This window comes from Sardina pilchardus, chromosome 17 (genome assembly GCF_963854185.1).
Source record: "Sardina pilchardus chromosome 17, fSarPil1.1, whole genome shotgun sequence".
Classification (NCBI taxonomy): Eukaryota; Metazoa; Chordata; class Actinopteri; order Clupeiformes; family Clupeidae; genus Sardina; species Sardina pilchardus.
In genome coordinates this window covers 4,186,126-4,201,735 of record NC_085010.1, presented here as the reverse complement: position 1 = coordinate 4,201,735, position 15,610 = coordinate 4,186,126, and the positions used below count along the sequence as shown (strand labels likewise).

The 15,610-nt window shown below is 44.2% G+C and overlaps 1 protein-coding gene across 1 annotated transcript; it reads right to left on the bottom strand.

Annotated features, from left to right (window-relative positions):
* Positions 1-1,355: 1,355 nt before the first annotated feature.
* calm2b (calmodulin 2b, (phosphorylase kinase, delta)) lies at positions 1,356-5,817 on the bottom strand. The gene is made up of 6 exons (XM_062517751.1): positions 5,701-5,817; positions 3,894-3,924; positions 3,196-3,339; positions 3,000-3,106; positions 2,200-2,335; positions 1,356-2,079 (listed from the first exon to the last, which is right to left on the bottom strand). The coding sequence occupies exons 1-6, from the start codon at positions 5,701-5,703 to the stop codon at positions 2,051-2,053; spliced, it is 450 nt and encodes a 149-aa protein (XP_062373735.1). The 5' UTR covers positions 5,704-5,817; the 3' UTR covers positions 1,356-2,050.
* Between the last annotated feature and the right edge of the window lie 9,793 nt (positions 5,818-15,610).

Here is a 15,610-nt window from a genome sequence, read left to right as displayed (position 1 = left end):
AGGGAGCTAAACTCATGGGACTTACGGTTGCTAGGTTACGTGATGGAGGATGATTTCCACAAGCCAACGACTCGCAGGCCTGTCAACCAAGGCTAAGGCTGCCAGGGTGATTGCGCGCATGCACTGTCCATGTTCATAACCCCTTTCATGTTTGCCTGCACAAAGTGTCTCTTGGCTTCAGTACAATTCTCCTAGCACTTTATCTCTGAAGCTCAAGAATAACCGTCTCATTCGCTCTGAAGTATCTCTTTCCAGGTTGAAAGAAGCTCCTGTTCACCCCAGACATCTGCACCAAGCATACCATCACTGTTCATCAAAGGCCAAGCTGCCTCTGTTGCTTTCTCCACACCCTTTTAAGGGCATGCTTATGACTGAGGATGAATTACCACGAAGGCTCTACTTCTGTCCCAGCTCAGCCGTACTGAGGCTTTGCTAACAATTGCCCCTTTTCCCCTGAGGAAGACCAAGGATGTTCATACCTCACCGGTTTTCATTAAAGCTACAAGAAAACGAAAATCTTGGTGACAAACATCCATGGCAAACAAATGGCTACCACCAACAGCTACAACGCTTTTCCTCTAAAGTGTGAGATGCATGGGGCAGCTTTTTGAGCAGTGTTGCTGGGCAGCTACATAAGCAGTTTCATATATTCTGATTGGATACTCATGACAATTAGCCAACTGATTAAGTTCTCCAGAATAGAAATGTATGCTCACTATAAATTACATGTCAGAACCACATTGCCCAAAAATTGGCCCATATATCAACGTAAGGCAGGGATCACACTGGAAATAAAGCTGCAGCAGTAAAGTGTAACGCAACACTCAGATCATCGTAAGTTATCCCGTTTCTAGGATGGGTTAGTGTCAAAGCAACTATACTACTTGCACCAGCATTGTACTGCCCTTGTGCCTGATCACTGATTTACAATATTTCCATAGCATTTTTAGGCAAATTCCTTTGATCATCTCCCAAGATCAAAAAAGATCCAAGTTTTTCCCTTAAGCCTACCTTACACTGAGAAGATTTGGGAAAGATTCTTGAAAGACTGTAGTCTTTTGAGTAAAGTCTGAATGAGGGGCATTAGTTAAAAGACTACAATCTTTCAAGAATCTTTTCCAAATCTTGTCAGTGTAAGGTAGGCTTTAAGTGCAATGAGGCCCACTGCCCCATTTAAGGTCACCCATAATGTTAATGTCAGACGAACTCCACAAGAAAGCCTTGGATTAGACTACACCAACAATGGATAGCACCCTAGTCATGATATCCATTTCCATCTTCCAAGATACAGATCACTGAAATCAAGTCAAGGAATCAATAATGTTCAAACCTCATGACAGAAAAGACATCTCAGCTTGGGTTAATTGTTAATTTTATTGGAAAACAAATATACAACTTGGAATGGATTCTTTGAGGCATGGCTGTGCCATAAGCTGATAAAAAAAGAAAAGAAAGGTGACTAATTAAAAAGCATCATAAGAACCTGGAGAGACCAACAAATACAAAGAGTTTAGTGTACGAGTACTTGGCCATAAAGGTTAAACCCAGTAGTATTTAACTCATGTATGATTGCAGCACTGCAATGCTGAGGACTTGTTTCCATTAATATGCGTAGTCCATTGCCCATGCAGAGGTTCCTCCAGAAAGGGGAGAGAAAAAAGGACAAAAAAAGAGGAAAAATTAAAAAAAAAAAAAAAAAAAAAAAAAAACATGCCAACAGTCAAGACACCCAACTCTCCATCAGACGTAAACTCCGCCTACCACCATCCCAAACCTGGGAGGGGCAAGCAGGAGTGAACAGAGGCACCCCCAAAAAGTTGGGGCACCAGCAGGCCCAGGTGCAGCGAAGAGCCGTTTCGGTGTCTGAGCACTGATGGGACGACAGGAGGAGACAGGAGGACTCAGACCCTAGAGCAGTAAGTAAACATGCAGAGCCTTTGGACAGTTGGGTTATGGGCTGGGGCTGAGACATCAAATTAAAACATTTTACAGATATTACAAACAAAGAAAAGGCAAGTAATTTTTTTACAAGAAGTTCTGTACAAGGCCTTCATTTCGCTGTCATCATCTGTACAAACTCTGTAGAGGGAGAGAGAGAGAGAAAAAAAAAAATTACAATGAGATAGTGAGGTCAGGTGATTGTGTACGATTACATCAACACACCGTTCCAGTAGGAGCAACCTAGCCCGGGTCCCTTACCTTCATAGTTGACTTGGCCGTCTCCGTCAATGTCAGCTTCTCTAATCATCTCATCGACTTCCTCGTCTGTCAGCTTCTCTCCCAGGTTGGTCATGACGTGACGCAGCTCTGCAGCGCTGATGTAGCCGTTACCGTCCTGTGGACAGATGCTTGGTTAGTCACACAGTTCACACACCAGCCACCTTTTACACCAACCAAACGACTTCCTACAATACAACATGAACAGTTTGCTTGTCTTTGCAGGGGACCCACATTATAAAGTATGTTCATTAATGTTGTCTGTAATTAAGATCTTAAGCCCTTTCAGAAACACCTTGACACCTCAATTTTGACTATGTAATCAACACTGAATTGTGGGCAGCATTTATCACCACACAATAGTTTAAAGGACTTTACCAGAAAACCTAACCATAACTGCTCTTCAAACAGGTAATTAGTTTAAAAGCTTTGCAGACTCAAGTCTCAAACAGGATATTATAATATCCCCAATATCAATACATGTCCAGTGCCCATTGAGCTAAAATGCAAAATCTAAAATATGTTCCATGACTTTCAAAATCTCATTGATAATAATTACATTATAATAATCGTACATTACAGTGGTCCATGGTTCCATAAAAGACGCTGTTTGATAAATTACATGCAAAATCAAGTGCTGATATTTGTCAGATACAATATTCTATGATTTTCCAAAGCCACCAGAGAACATATTGTCCATATTCCAACATGTCAATGTGTATATCTGGACAAAACTTGAACCCATTTAACAAACGTTAATTAATATCACTCAAGAAAGCTACCTTGTCAAATACACGGAAGGCTTCTCTGATCTCCTCTTCACTATCAGTGTCCTTCATCTTCCTTGCCATCATGGTCAGAAATTCAGGGAAGTCTATTGTTCCATTACCTAGAAAGGAGGAACAAGAGAGTACATTAGACTACAGCATGGTCAAAGGGCCTTACTAAAGCAATGTGTGCTGGAATATATGCACTTACCATCAGCATCCACCTCATTGATCATGTCCTGCAGCTCTGCTTCTGTTGGGTTCTGGCCCAGCGAGCGCATGACTGTGCCCAGTTCTTTGGTGGTGATTGTGCCATCGCCATCTTTGTCGAATAACGAGAAAGCCTCTTTGAATTCTGTGGAAAAGAGAAATATTAAGTACAAGAGCTGAGAGTCCTTCATCCACACAAAGCCAGCTTCCACATGATGATCTTACATACAGGTTGACACTGGGACGTCATACTTAAACCGAAAAGCATGAGTCTAGCACTCACTACCACTCCAAGGCCAGTCACATTCACACAATCAGCTGAGCTGCACTGTATACAAAATAATCCTGTATCCATCAAAACATTTCCTAGTGTTTACACCACAGCATAATGGTTTGGAGTTGACCCTTTGAGGCAGAACAAAATGCAGAGTGGTAGCATTAGGGCACTTCTAGGCCATGTGGACAACAGCAATATCCAGTAGAGGGATATGATGGGTCGGTCTTAAGACTTTGAACAAAATGTAGAATTGTGCTCAACAGTACTAGAATTTGGGTTACTTGAACATACAAACTCCAAGGAAAACTGTATGTGCCATTGCAAACATTTGTCAAGGTTCTGCAAAGAAAGCTGAATCTGTCATTAAAGCAAACCTTGACACTAATAAATATGGCAAGTTGGCAAGAGTTGAATGTGCTTACCAGCGATCTGTTCCTCTGTCAGTTGATCAGCCTAATGGGGGAAACCACATAACATTAACAATAAGCTTCATAACTTCTCAAAAGTGTCCAGACACACTTATGCTAAGTCTCCATGCACCCTTACTTTCTGGGCCGGTTGTGAAAGTGCCCTCAATGTAATTTACTAGTAATCATGCGATAGTGCTCAGCGAGCATTGCATGGCATTCTTGAGCGGCATCCCGCAGCAGATTTACACATTAGCAGTCGCCGGGACAAGGATAGGTTACCTCTCGTCAGCTAAAGATAGAAAGGTTCACTTTAAACCCTCAACATACTGCTTTGGCCTACCGTACCGACCATATTTAGGTGAACTTCACTGCTAACGTTAATTTACGGAAGTGAAATCAGGGCTGCTTCAACGTACTTATACTGGTCCAAAACCACCAACGTTATTTATTATTATTAGACGCAATTAACATGAGATGTGACCACACGCATCAGCTAGATGTTTATCAAGTTAAACAATACTAATGGGCATAAGGTTATAGGTTAACTTATATGAAATACATGTAACGTTAGTTAAGGCCATTCTTAGAACGTTGAAAACGATAACACTAACTTTCACATCTAACGTTAGAAGATCAAACAGTGGCATAACGTTAAGCAGCACTCGTGTGTGCTAATGTTGCCCATTTTCACAGTTAGTGAATAATATCGTTAATGTAATGTTAGTTACGCAGAGCAACCCCAACTGACATTAACCAACGTTACTTACGCTAGCTAGGAAGGGATTTCGGTTACGTTAACATCTAGCAGTACTATTGTAAATAACCAGCCAGTAAAGCCGATTCCTAGCTCTTTCACGCTAACGTTTGCAATGTAAAAACGTGCTGCCGATAGCTTGGCATATTTTAGCAGAGGCCAACTAATGTGAACATCCAAACATCTGCTAACACTGGTTATCAATGCACAAGCACTCGTCAACAACGCTCGCAAACCGGTAAATTAATTCGAAAATGTTAACGTTAGGGTGCTATTGAACTAAGAAGCGTAATATTAGCTAACCACTATGAAACTTCCATGCAAACGGGTGATATTGATAGTATTGGCAATACTTGTGTTGACAAACTAAATTACTACCCTGGCGTGCTACCGCAATCAGGCTAACTGTTAAGAAAAATAGGCTATTTCAGTTTCCAAGCTAGTTAGCCATAACGTTACGGTTTGCCGAACTCCACATGTCGAAGTTTAACACGTACTCAACACCCAAGGTAAATAGTATTCAATAAGGCTAAATGATGTGAACAACTTAACCAGTTAATGTAACGTTAAGCAATTCGTAAAGAAGTCTGTGAATACTCTAACTTCACTCATCAAACACTCCAAAAAGGGACGCAGTGGTCATTGGCAAACGTTAGCTAGTTCATGCAAGCTTGAAGTGGGAAGCGCCTTTGACGTTATCGTGAGACGCCCGTTGACAGATTAACAATAGCGTTGCATCCATAAAGTATAACATTGCGATTCGCCGATAACTCGTTAGAAACGTTACATCATGTGTGCAGCGTTTATGCAGCCACAATTACAAGCACAGTCAAGTACTTCAAATCAAGAATACCCACTTTTAATCAACTGTGTGTGGGTCCCGCCATTTCCCGGCTAAAGAAACAATTGCGCCAACTTGGAAAACTGTCTCATTGTAACGTAACCATTCATCGCCCCTACTCATACTCGCCCTCATACTACACATTCTCTAATCCACCATTCATTTAATATTTACTGTTTTCTAAAAAATCATTTAGCAACTTCATATTTTAGTTAAAGACTCACCATTTTGAACTACTCTGCGCTCCACACTCCGCCACAGATACAAATGTATGAAAGTCGGTAACGCAGACCCGCCTTGACGGTTGTACATAAACACCTCCCCTATACCTGTGTCAATCCGCCTGCTCCGTTTCAATCTGGATACCAATTATTGTAGCCACAATTAGATACTTTTTAAAACGGTATTTGTTTTTGAGTGTCATGTGTTAATGTGGTATGAAAATTATTTAGATTCTGATGCAATGTCTGCATTTAACTACTAAAAATATAACGGACTATTTGATAGCGTAGGATTATGTTCAGCGATTTGGCAGTATGGTCTCCTCTGATTGGTGCGTTTGTACCCGCAATGCGTCACTCCTTTTGTCATGCACCGTGGCGCTCAACCACTCAGAGGCAAGCAGAATTCTGTCCACTGTGGCTTCAACAGACATGACATGATGAGGCCCTTTTTGGTCAGTATTAACCAACCTGGACGAAGTAGACTTGTTTTAATAGATGATACCCTACTACTGTAGAAACCATGGCCTTTGCTGGTCTTATTGAGGTTTCTAATAGGACTTTGAGAAAAAAAGAAAAAAAGAATCAGGCCTTGCCTTGGACTGGGCTGTATAGGACCGGTTAGGACAGCCACTTAGCCTCTGATGATTTTGTGTGCTGTGGTAAGCAGTCATGGACCTAGATCTAGATCTAGAAACAAGGCCTACACCACAGTCTCACACCCCTTAATATGCTGAAGAGAATCGTCTAGCCTATATTTACCACGTGCCCAGCACCTAATTAATGCAATGCTGATGCCACAGATAATGTTTTCCTGCCTGAAATACCCACAGATGACTTTGGGTAAAAATGTTTTAATCGTTTCCATCACAAAAGAGCCAAGAAGGTTTGTGTGTCATGAAACATGCCTCCTGTTGCTTAGTGGTGTTTTGTTGGTTGCTAGCCTCCTCATCAACAGAAGAGTTTCACAATAAGGCTTGAGATTCATTCAGTGAGAATTGTGCCATGCATTATAGGCCAGTCAATCTAGCTCAAAAAAGGGCCAAACCTGTAACTAATTGCAATAGTAATGGTTCATACTTTTTATTGATCCTTAAACCCTCCTGCATCACATATTAAAAATCTACCCATTTATATTTAGTGGAACATGCTTTTATTCAAGGTCAAAGGTAGCAATTTCCAATGCATTTTGCCATTGGGATTTACTACAGGTGAAATGGGTAAAATTTTAAACTATAGATATCAAATTGAAAATGTCACAGTTGTTTACTCACATTAAGGCAAATATTTTTTGTATTGCAAGTTTTCTGAAATGTGATGTTTAGATATGCAAATGAGACCAGTTTTACCTAAATATGCAATAATTTGCATATATTTCTAGAAAACTAAATCTGAACAATAGGTACAGTCAGCTTCAAAATAATTGCTGCATTTTGCTTCTATATTGGATACCAAAAGCCTATGCAAAGGGAATATTAGATATTACTTCATTTCACCTCAGAAATGAGGAAATCAAGTCAAGTCAAAATCAATGCGTTTCAATGGAAGTACATTATAGAACAAATGATTGTCAATGATATGGTATGATGAAAGTATCTCAATGCATGCCAAGTCACATAAGGAAGATATTGACCTTTAGACATAAACATATCAAGTGAGTTGGCATGCACTGAGATACTTCCATCATACCATATCATTGACAATCATTTGTTCTATAATGTACTTCCATTGAAACGCATTGATTTTGACTTGACTTGATTTCCTCATTTCTGAGGTGATATGAAGTAATATCTAATATTCCCTTTGCATAGGCTTTTGGTATCCAATATAGAAGCAAATTGCAGCAATTATTTTGAAGCTGACTGTACCTATTGTTCAGATTTAGTTTTCTAGAAATATATGCAAATTATTGCATATTTAGGTAAAACTGGTCTCATTTGCATATCTAAACATCACATTTCAGAAAACTTGCAATACAAAAAATATTTGCCTTAATGTGAGTAAACAACTGTGAAAGTTTCAATTTGATATCTATAGTTTAAAATTTTACCCATTTCACCAGTAGTAAATCCCAATGGAAAAATGCATTGGAAATTGCTACCTTTGACCTTGAAAAAAAGTATGTTCCACTAAATATAAATGGGTAGATTTTGTATATGTTAATTAGATATACCTAGGGATCACAAAAAACTTTGAATGATTACTATTGCAATTAGTTATGGGTCAAACGCTAGATTGACTGGCCTATTAAACCAATGTCCGTTCTGGAAATGTGTTGCTAATAGGATGACAAACACAAACAGGGCCCTCTGTCTAAATAACTGAGCAATTGAATCCAGCTGGATTCTCGTTAGGTCTTAACTTGTATCTCACTCCCACCCCCCTTACACAATCATTGTCTTTCTGATAATACCTTGGCATCTCTTAAAGGTTAGTGCTGTATTAATATGGGGATGAGTTGGTAATAACCTGAAGACATGTAGCCAAAAACAGCAGTGCACCTTAATGGATCCCAGTCCCCTGTAGCTGGCATCTGACAGACTTGACTGTCTGATCTACTTCCTCTGAAGCCACCTGTCTTCATTTGCAGGATTTATGCAAACATCTTCAAATGTTTGTGGCATAATCAACATTCTCAAGAGGTCTGCACATTTACAAAACCATTTACATTGCCTTTCATGAGTTTAGGGACAGATGAAAGTAGACTAAACCTGCACTGCAGTTCCAGCCTGCTGGGTGGGTCTGTAGTACCAGGAGCCAGAACTCATAAAAGCATGAGGAAACAGTGAATCATCAACCACTGCTCCTAAAACACAGACAACATGTCTGTTTGCTCAGTATCAGCATGTGTATACTTAAAGCAACACATTTCTTAAAGGATGACCAAATGTAGTCAATAACAATTTATCCAAAAGGTACAGTTTGATATTAGTGCTTCTGTGAGAATGAGGTGAGACTATGGAGGTGATGTAAAGTAAGTAAAGACATCTATCACACACTTCTGAGTCATCTTAGTGTTACACAGCAGCTATCATAATTTAAATGAGGTTTATATCACAATGAGATAATTCTGCCCTTTAAGTTATGGCGATTCCGAGGGCCTTACACTAACAGGAGGCCCAGAACACAATGACCATCATTATTGTTACAATATATACATACATTCTTTACAACAATATTACATTCTTTCACATGCCCCAACATTTCTAGAGGCACCCCTGGCTGAATGGCCCTCATACATTTTAAATTGACACACCAATTACAGCAAAGCATCTTGTAGTTTACCCATACAATCAAGCTGTAGCATGCGCTTTACCACAAGACCAAATATGTGGTTGCTTATCCTGTATACTCAAAGCCTGTAATACATTAAAGGAATTTTCTTAATTCCGAACACAAGTTCTTCTACTAAGTGTTTCTGCAAAAATATACTAGGTTCCCACTAGAGACTGTCTAGCAGAAGAAACTTTACACCAAAGGTGCTATTTTGTGTTTCACATCCCGTCCTGTAATCCTGTTTAGTGTTTGCTATGATTTGCCCTGGAGATACAGGTGTGTGCAGATAGACAACAACTGGAGTGGGCAGGTGCTTATCAGGAAGAAGAACTGTGATACTGAAGACCCATTCATTCTTAATGGTCTTCAGGGCTTTGTGATGCACTAGCCACTGCAACCAGGGGATTGTGTTCCCTCAGGAGTGGTGGAGAAAACTCACTTGGTGTCCCATGCAGACAAACATATTTTGGAGGGTCCTTGAATGTTAAGCATATTATGGGGTGGGGGCAGGGGGTTGTATACATCTGTGTGTGATATTAGCAATAATTGAGCTGGTGAATCTTTCATCTGACATCCTTGATGTCCATTTAATATCATCTGTGAAGCAATCCACTTACACATTGATTCAATAATTTCCTCAGGCCACACTGTCCTTTAAAACCAGTGGTAAAGCTGGGTTAAGGAATTTATAGTAATCACATTGACCTTTCAATATTCTGAGAAAAAAGCCTGCTTTTATGACAACTGTAAACGAAGGTCACATGCCAAAAGGTAAATGTATCTTGTTGAGAGACAGAAACAAAGTGGTGGTGATGCTGTGTGGAGGGTCGAGTCATGAAGCCAAGTGTAAGCCTGTTAAAAAGGCCATATATGGTATTAGAAGCGGTCATGTGACCACGTAGTTACGTTCCCTTTCAGTTAAGCCCCGCGAGTTTAGTGATGGAGTGGCAGATTCGGTGATTGTTATATTTTTGTGTGCGTCCATTATTAAGTAAGTAACCCTCCGTATTCCTACTGTATCTTTGTTTCATGCCTGTAATGTATCCTTGTTTCATGCCTGTCACGACGGTGGTGATTTAGTTTAATGAAGCTGCATGAAACCGTTTGTAAATTCGCTTAGCCTTTTTGAACCACACACATATTCCTAGACAATTTAAGTGCCTTGTACTGACCACTATTTAATACAACTCCCTGAAGAAACTGGCTGTCTGGACCTTCTTTATTTTCATTCTAATCGGATGACTCCTCAGTGTTCACACCCACCCCGAACTAACTTCTCTACAATTTTTGGTGCCGAAACCCGGGAAGGTGAATACTGAGACAATAAGATGATGGAAGGCCAAGACCAGCTTGACCATGAGTCGTTGCCCCGCCAACGCACCATCCGCCCACCGGCTCACCTGGACGACTTTGAAGTTGAATACGCCGCTCATCGTCGTCACTTCAGTAATCTTCGTCAGTTCAGTGATCGTTTGCCAGAGGAAGCAGATGATGCTTATGATACGGAGCACGGGACAACGCAGGGCCAGTCCACTACACAGACGCCCAGAGGAGGAGCTGGCAGCGCCACCGAAGGTACTGTGCATAATCCCTTAGTATTTGCACCTGCTCGTTCAGGTGTAGACGCAAATAGCACGATCCGAGCACTTAGTGACCAGAACCGGATTCTTATGGAGGCAGTGAAGGCTCTGACAGACAAACTTAAGGATGCGTCACCGCGCCAGCAGCTTTCATTCACACCTCAAGCAGCACATCAGAGCTCGTCTTCCCATCCAGTAAGTCATAATGCACCTGCCCACAGGCCACGCTCGCCAGTCTACAGCCCACTCCATGTACCTCACCAGCAGCCACCGATGTATCAACATCCTGCCCATTCCCTGTGGTACCAAGGTTCACCAGCACCCCCTCCAGTTAATCAGCCAGCAGAACCAAATGAATTTGAGTGTCTCAGAGATGGTATGGAACGCCTGAACCTACATGCTTCACGCCCTCAAACTCAACATCCGCCTCCACCCCGCCAGCGGGAGGAAAGGTCTGGCTATTACGGTGAACGTCCATCTAGGCCTGTCCAGTACAGCATGACACATAACCCACAGCACCAGCCACGTTCTCCACCCTCCAGCACCAGTAGCCATTCTCGCTCGCCTTCTCCACCCAAGACAGAGAGATCATACAGAGGTCCTAAGCCATCCATACCACAGTTTACCAGTGATGATCCCCGTCTTTTTACAAGACTGAAGCTGGCCCTAGAGAATCTACTACCCGAAGATGCCACGGAGCGTTTTAAGTATCAGATTCTGGTGGACCACTTGAAATTTGAGGATGCTTTGCTAATAGCTGACTCATACTGCCACTCACTCCACCCTTATAGTGACACGATGCGCTCACTGATAGAGCACTACGGTCAGCCCCATAAGTTGTCACTGAGGAGGATAGCTGAGGTGATGGATGGGCCAGATATCCGCACTGGAGACCTCACATCATTCCGCAGATTCGCATTGAGAGTACGCGCCTTGGTGGGAATGCTGGCCCAGATGGGTGATGAGGGAGCAATTGAACTCCATTGTGGTTCTCATGTTGCCAGGCTCCTATCTAAATTAGCGCATGATTTGCGCAGCAATTTCAAGAGGCATATCCATCCGAAGAGACAACCTGTGCCTACCTTGTTGGACTTTAGTGATTGGCTTGAATTCGAACTGGACGTACAGGGTACAGAGATCAAGACAGGCCGTGCAGACAGTAGTGAGGCATCCAGAAAGGGGAACGATAAGAAGGCTCGAAAGTCGGCGGTACACACCACCACAGTTTTAACGGGAGCCCAGTCCCCTCCAAGTCCACCACCGTCCACTAATGCACAACCTGAACCCACTGCAAAGCCCCCTGATTCAGCGAGGAAGTACTGCCCCTATTGTGAGAACGACCATTATCTCAACCAGTGCAGTACTTTCCAGGTGCTAGCGAGCGATCAGAAGACAGCCTGGATTAAGGCCAATTACAGGTGTTGGAGATGCGGTCGTAAACACCAGGCAGCTAAGTGCCGTCTGAAGGTTACTTGTCAAACCTGCAAAGGTAAACACCTGTCTGTGCTTCACGATGTCAACGCCAGACCTCCGTGTGAAGGTGAGAAACCACTAGCAGTGGCAAAGCCATCTACAGGAACCCTCTACCTAGACAGGCCAGGTCACAGTAGTAGTGTTCTGTTAAAGGTAGTCAAAGTACTCCTGTATAATGGCCCATGCACGTTAACCACTTATGCCATCCTGGACGATGGATCCGAAAGGACCATACTGCTGCATGATGCGGTTAAACAACTAGGCTTAGTGGGACAGCCAGAGGACCTCTCAATCAGGACGGTGAAGAATGATGCACAGGTCATAGCAGGAGCGAATGTCACCTTCACTCTTTCACCTGCCTCACAACCTGAGAGGAAGTTTAAGATAACGGACGCCTTTACAGCTGAACAGCTAGGGCTTGCCAGTCACAGCCATCCAGTATCCAAGCTCTGCAATAAGTACCATCACCTGCGAGACCTCCCACTCCAGCCCCTTGACAATGTCCAGCCACTGCTGTTGATAGGATCAGACTACCCCCACTTGCTCACACCATTAGAACCAGTACGGTTAGGACCACCAGGGGGACCAGCTGCCATTAAGACCAAGCTGGGCTGGACACTCCAAGGACCCACAAAACTGCTCCAACACTGCTTGTTTCCTCAACAGTGCTTGTTCACAGAGATGAGGCCACCCTCTGTAGAGCTGCGTGAGCACATTGAGAAACTGTGGCAACTGGACATATTGCCTTATAGGAGTGAGAAAGAGGTAACCCGTTCCAGAAGTGATAAAGAGGCAGTAGAAATGTTGCAGTCCAGGACAGTTAGAGTGAATGTTGATGGTATATTCAGATATGCAACACCGCTGCTGAGGAAATTGTCCTCTATGCAATTAAAGGCTCCCCCTCAAGCAGTCCTGCCGCAGTTAAGAGGGACTGAAAAGCGCCTGAATAAGGACCCAGAGCTGGCTAAGGTGTTTAATGAAGAGATCCGTAAGCTGGAGGAGTCCGGCTATGTCACCAGATTGCCAGTCGACCTGGTGGACCAGTCCCCCGAGTCCTGGTACATACCACATCACTTGGTCTGCCACAACGAGAAACATCGGGTAGTTTTTAACTGCTCCTTCCAGTACCAAGGTAGCAACCTCAATGATTGTCTGTTAGCAGGGCCTACTCTGGGTGCAAGTCTCCTCGGTGTGTTGCTTCGCTTCAGAGAGCACACGGTTGCCTTTGCCAGTGACATCAAGGGGATGTTCCACCAGGTACGCCTGTTGCCCGAAGACAAACCCCTCCTCCGGTTCCTGTGGCGAGATGCGGTCCGTGAAGCCCCTGTGACCATCTACCAGTGGAACGTCCTTCCGTTTGGCACCACGTGCAGCCCGTGTTGTGCAACATTTGCCCTTCAAAAGCATGTCATTGACCACAGTGACTCACAGGAGGATGTTCGCAATGCAGTGGAGCACCACTTTTACGTGGACAACTGGCTGCAGAGCTGTGCCACAATGGAGGAGGCCAAGAGGTTGGCTGACAAACTCAGATTGCTACTGGCAGAGGGAGGCTTCTCTTTGCGACAGTGGGCCAGTAATGATCCACGGGTCATCAGTCATCTCCCTGCCGCAGACCGTTCAGCCAACACAGAACTCTGGCTTTCCCACCAGCAATCAGATGCCAAGGAGTCAACTCTGGGCTTAAGATGGCAGTGTCAGAAAGACACCTTGACCTACAACTGTCGTCGGGTGGAGAGTCAGGCACCGACTATGAGGGTCATTTACCGTATCCTGGCTAGCCAATATGACCCACTGGGTTATATCATCCCATACACCACCAGAGCAAAGATTCTTGTCCAGAAGCTCTGGGAGAAACCTAGAGATTGGGATGATCCTCTGCTGCCAGCTGACATCCTGCAAGCGTGGCAAACATGGGAAAGCGAGTTGGAGTACATGGAAAAGATCTCCATTCCTAGATGTTATGTCACAACTGCTATGGATTCCCCCTCAACCTGGAGAGATATCCACGTATTCTGCGACGCCTCCGAGCGGGCCTATGGGTCGGTAGGCTACCTTCGTACAGAGGATGCTTCAGGACAAGTTCAGGTGGCCTTCCTAGCGGCCCGCTCTAGAGTGTCACCGAAAAGACAGCAGTCCATGCCTAGACTTGAGCTCTGTGCAGCCCTCACAGGAGCTCAGCTGGCCAGAACGCTCAGACGAGAGCTCACATTGGACATACGTCAGGTGTATATGTGGACCGATTCAATCACTGTTCTAACCTGGATTACATCGGATTCGTGTCGATATAAAGTCTTCGTCGGCACACGGATCGCTGAAATCCAGGAGCTCACAGACCTTCAGATGTGGCGCTATGTTCCCACCGACTTTAATCCAGCTGATGATCTGACCCGTGGTAAAACCCTCCTTCAGCTGTCAGAGCCATCACGCTGGAGTCAAGGCCCAGCCTTCTTGTTGCAGCATCCCGACACCTGGCCAGTATCCCCCCAGATTACATCTAACAGTAGTGATGAGGAGGAAAGAAAGCAGGTGTTCTGTGTGCACATCATGGCAGATCACAGTGTGCCTGACACCTCGCATTTCCAGACCTTCCATGATCTTGTTCAGGCCAGAGCGCAGGACCTTCATGGGGCGGCCTCACAGCTGGGAGATCCTCCAGCGAAGACCTATAAAGGTGCTGAGATCAGCCTCCTGAGAGATGCTCAGTCAGCTACCTTTGCAGAGGAGGTCAAAGCTCTTTCTGCCGGGAAACCAGTGCCATCTACAAGCAGACTCCTCACCTTGTCACCCGAACTAGATACTGATGGGCTCTTGAGGGTTGGTGGTCGCCTGCGTCGAGGAGAGGCACTGGATCACGAAGTAGTACACCCTGTAGTACTAGACCCCAAACATCCCCTGACTACTCTTCTTATAAAGCGCTATGATGATGAGCTATGCCACCCTGGGGCGGAAAGAGTCTTCGCAGAGCTGAGGCGCAAATATTGGGTATTGAGAGGTCGGGAGGCTGTGAAGCGACATCAGCACCACTGTGTTAAGTGTCAGATGTGGCGTGGGAAACCAGAGGTTCCAAGAATGGCTGATTTGCCCCCTTCCCGCCTACGGTTATTCAAGCCAGCCTTCCACTCTACTGGTGTTGACTGCTTCGGCCCATATAACATCCGTGTGGGTCGTCGTAGTGAGAAAAGATGGGGCATAATATTTAAATGTATGACTACAAGAGGAGTCTACCTAGATCTGTTGAATAGCATTGACACTGACTCGTTCCTGATGTCACTCCGCCGGTTTGTTTCACGGAGAGGGACCCCCTGTGAGCTGTTGTCTGACCAGGGGACGAACTTCAAGAGTGGCCAGAGAGAGTTGAAGGAGGCGTTTGCCGCCCTACAACCAACCTTGCAGTCCTTGCTTGCTAAGCAGCAAATCAAGTTCCGGTTCAACCCGCCTGGAGCCCCTCATTTCGGAGGCACCTGGGAGAGAGAGATAAGATCTCTGAAAGCCGCCCTCCATACAACACTTGGTGGTCAGTCCGTCACAGAGGAAGTGCTAAGGACAGTCCTTACAGAAATAGAAGGTATTCTGAATTCGAA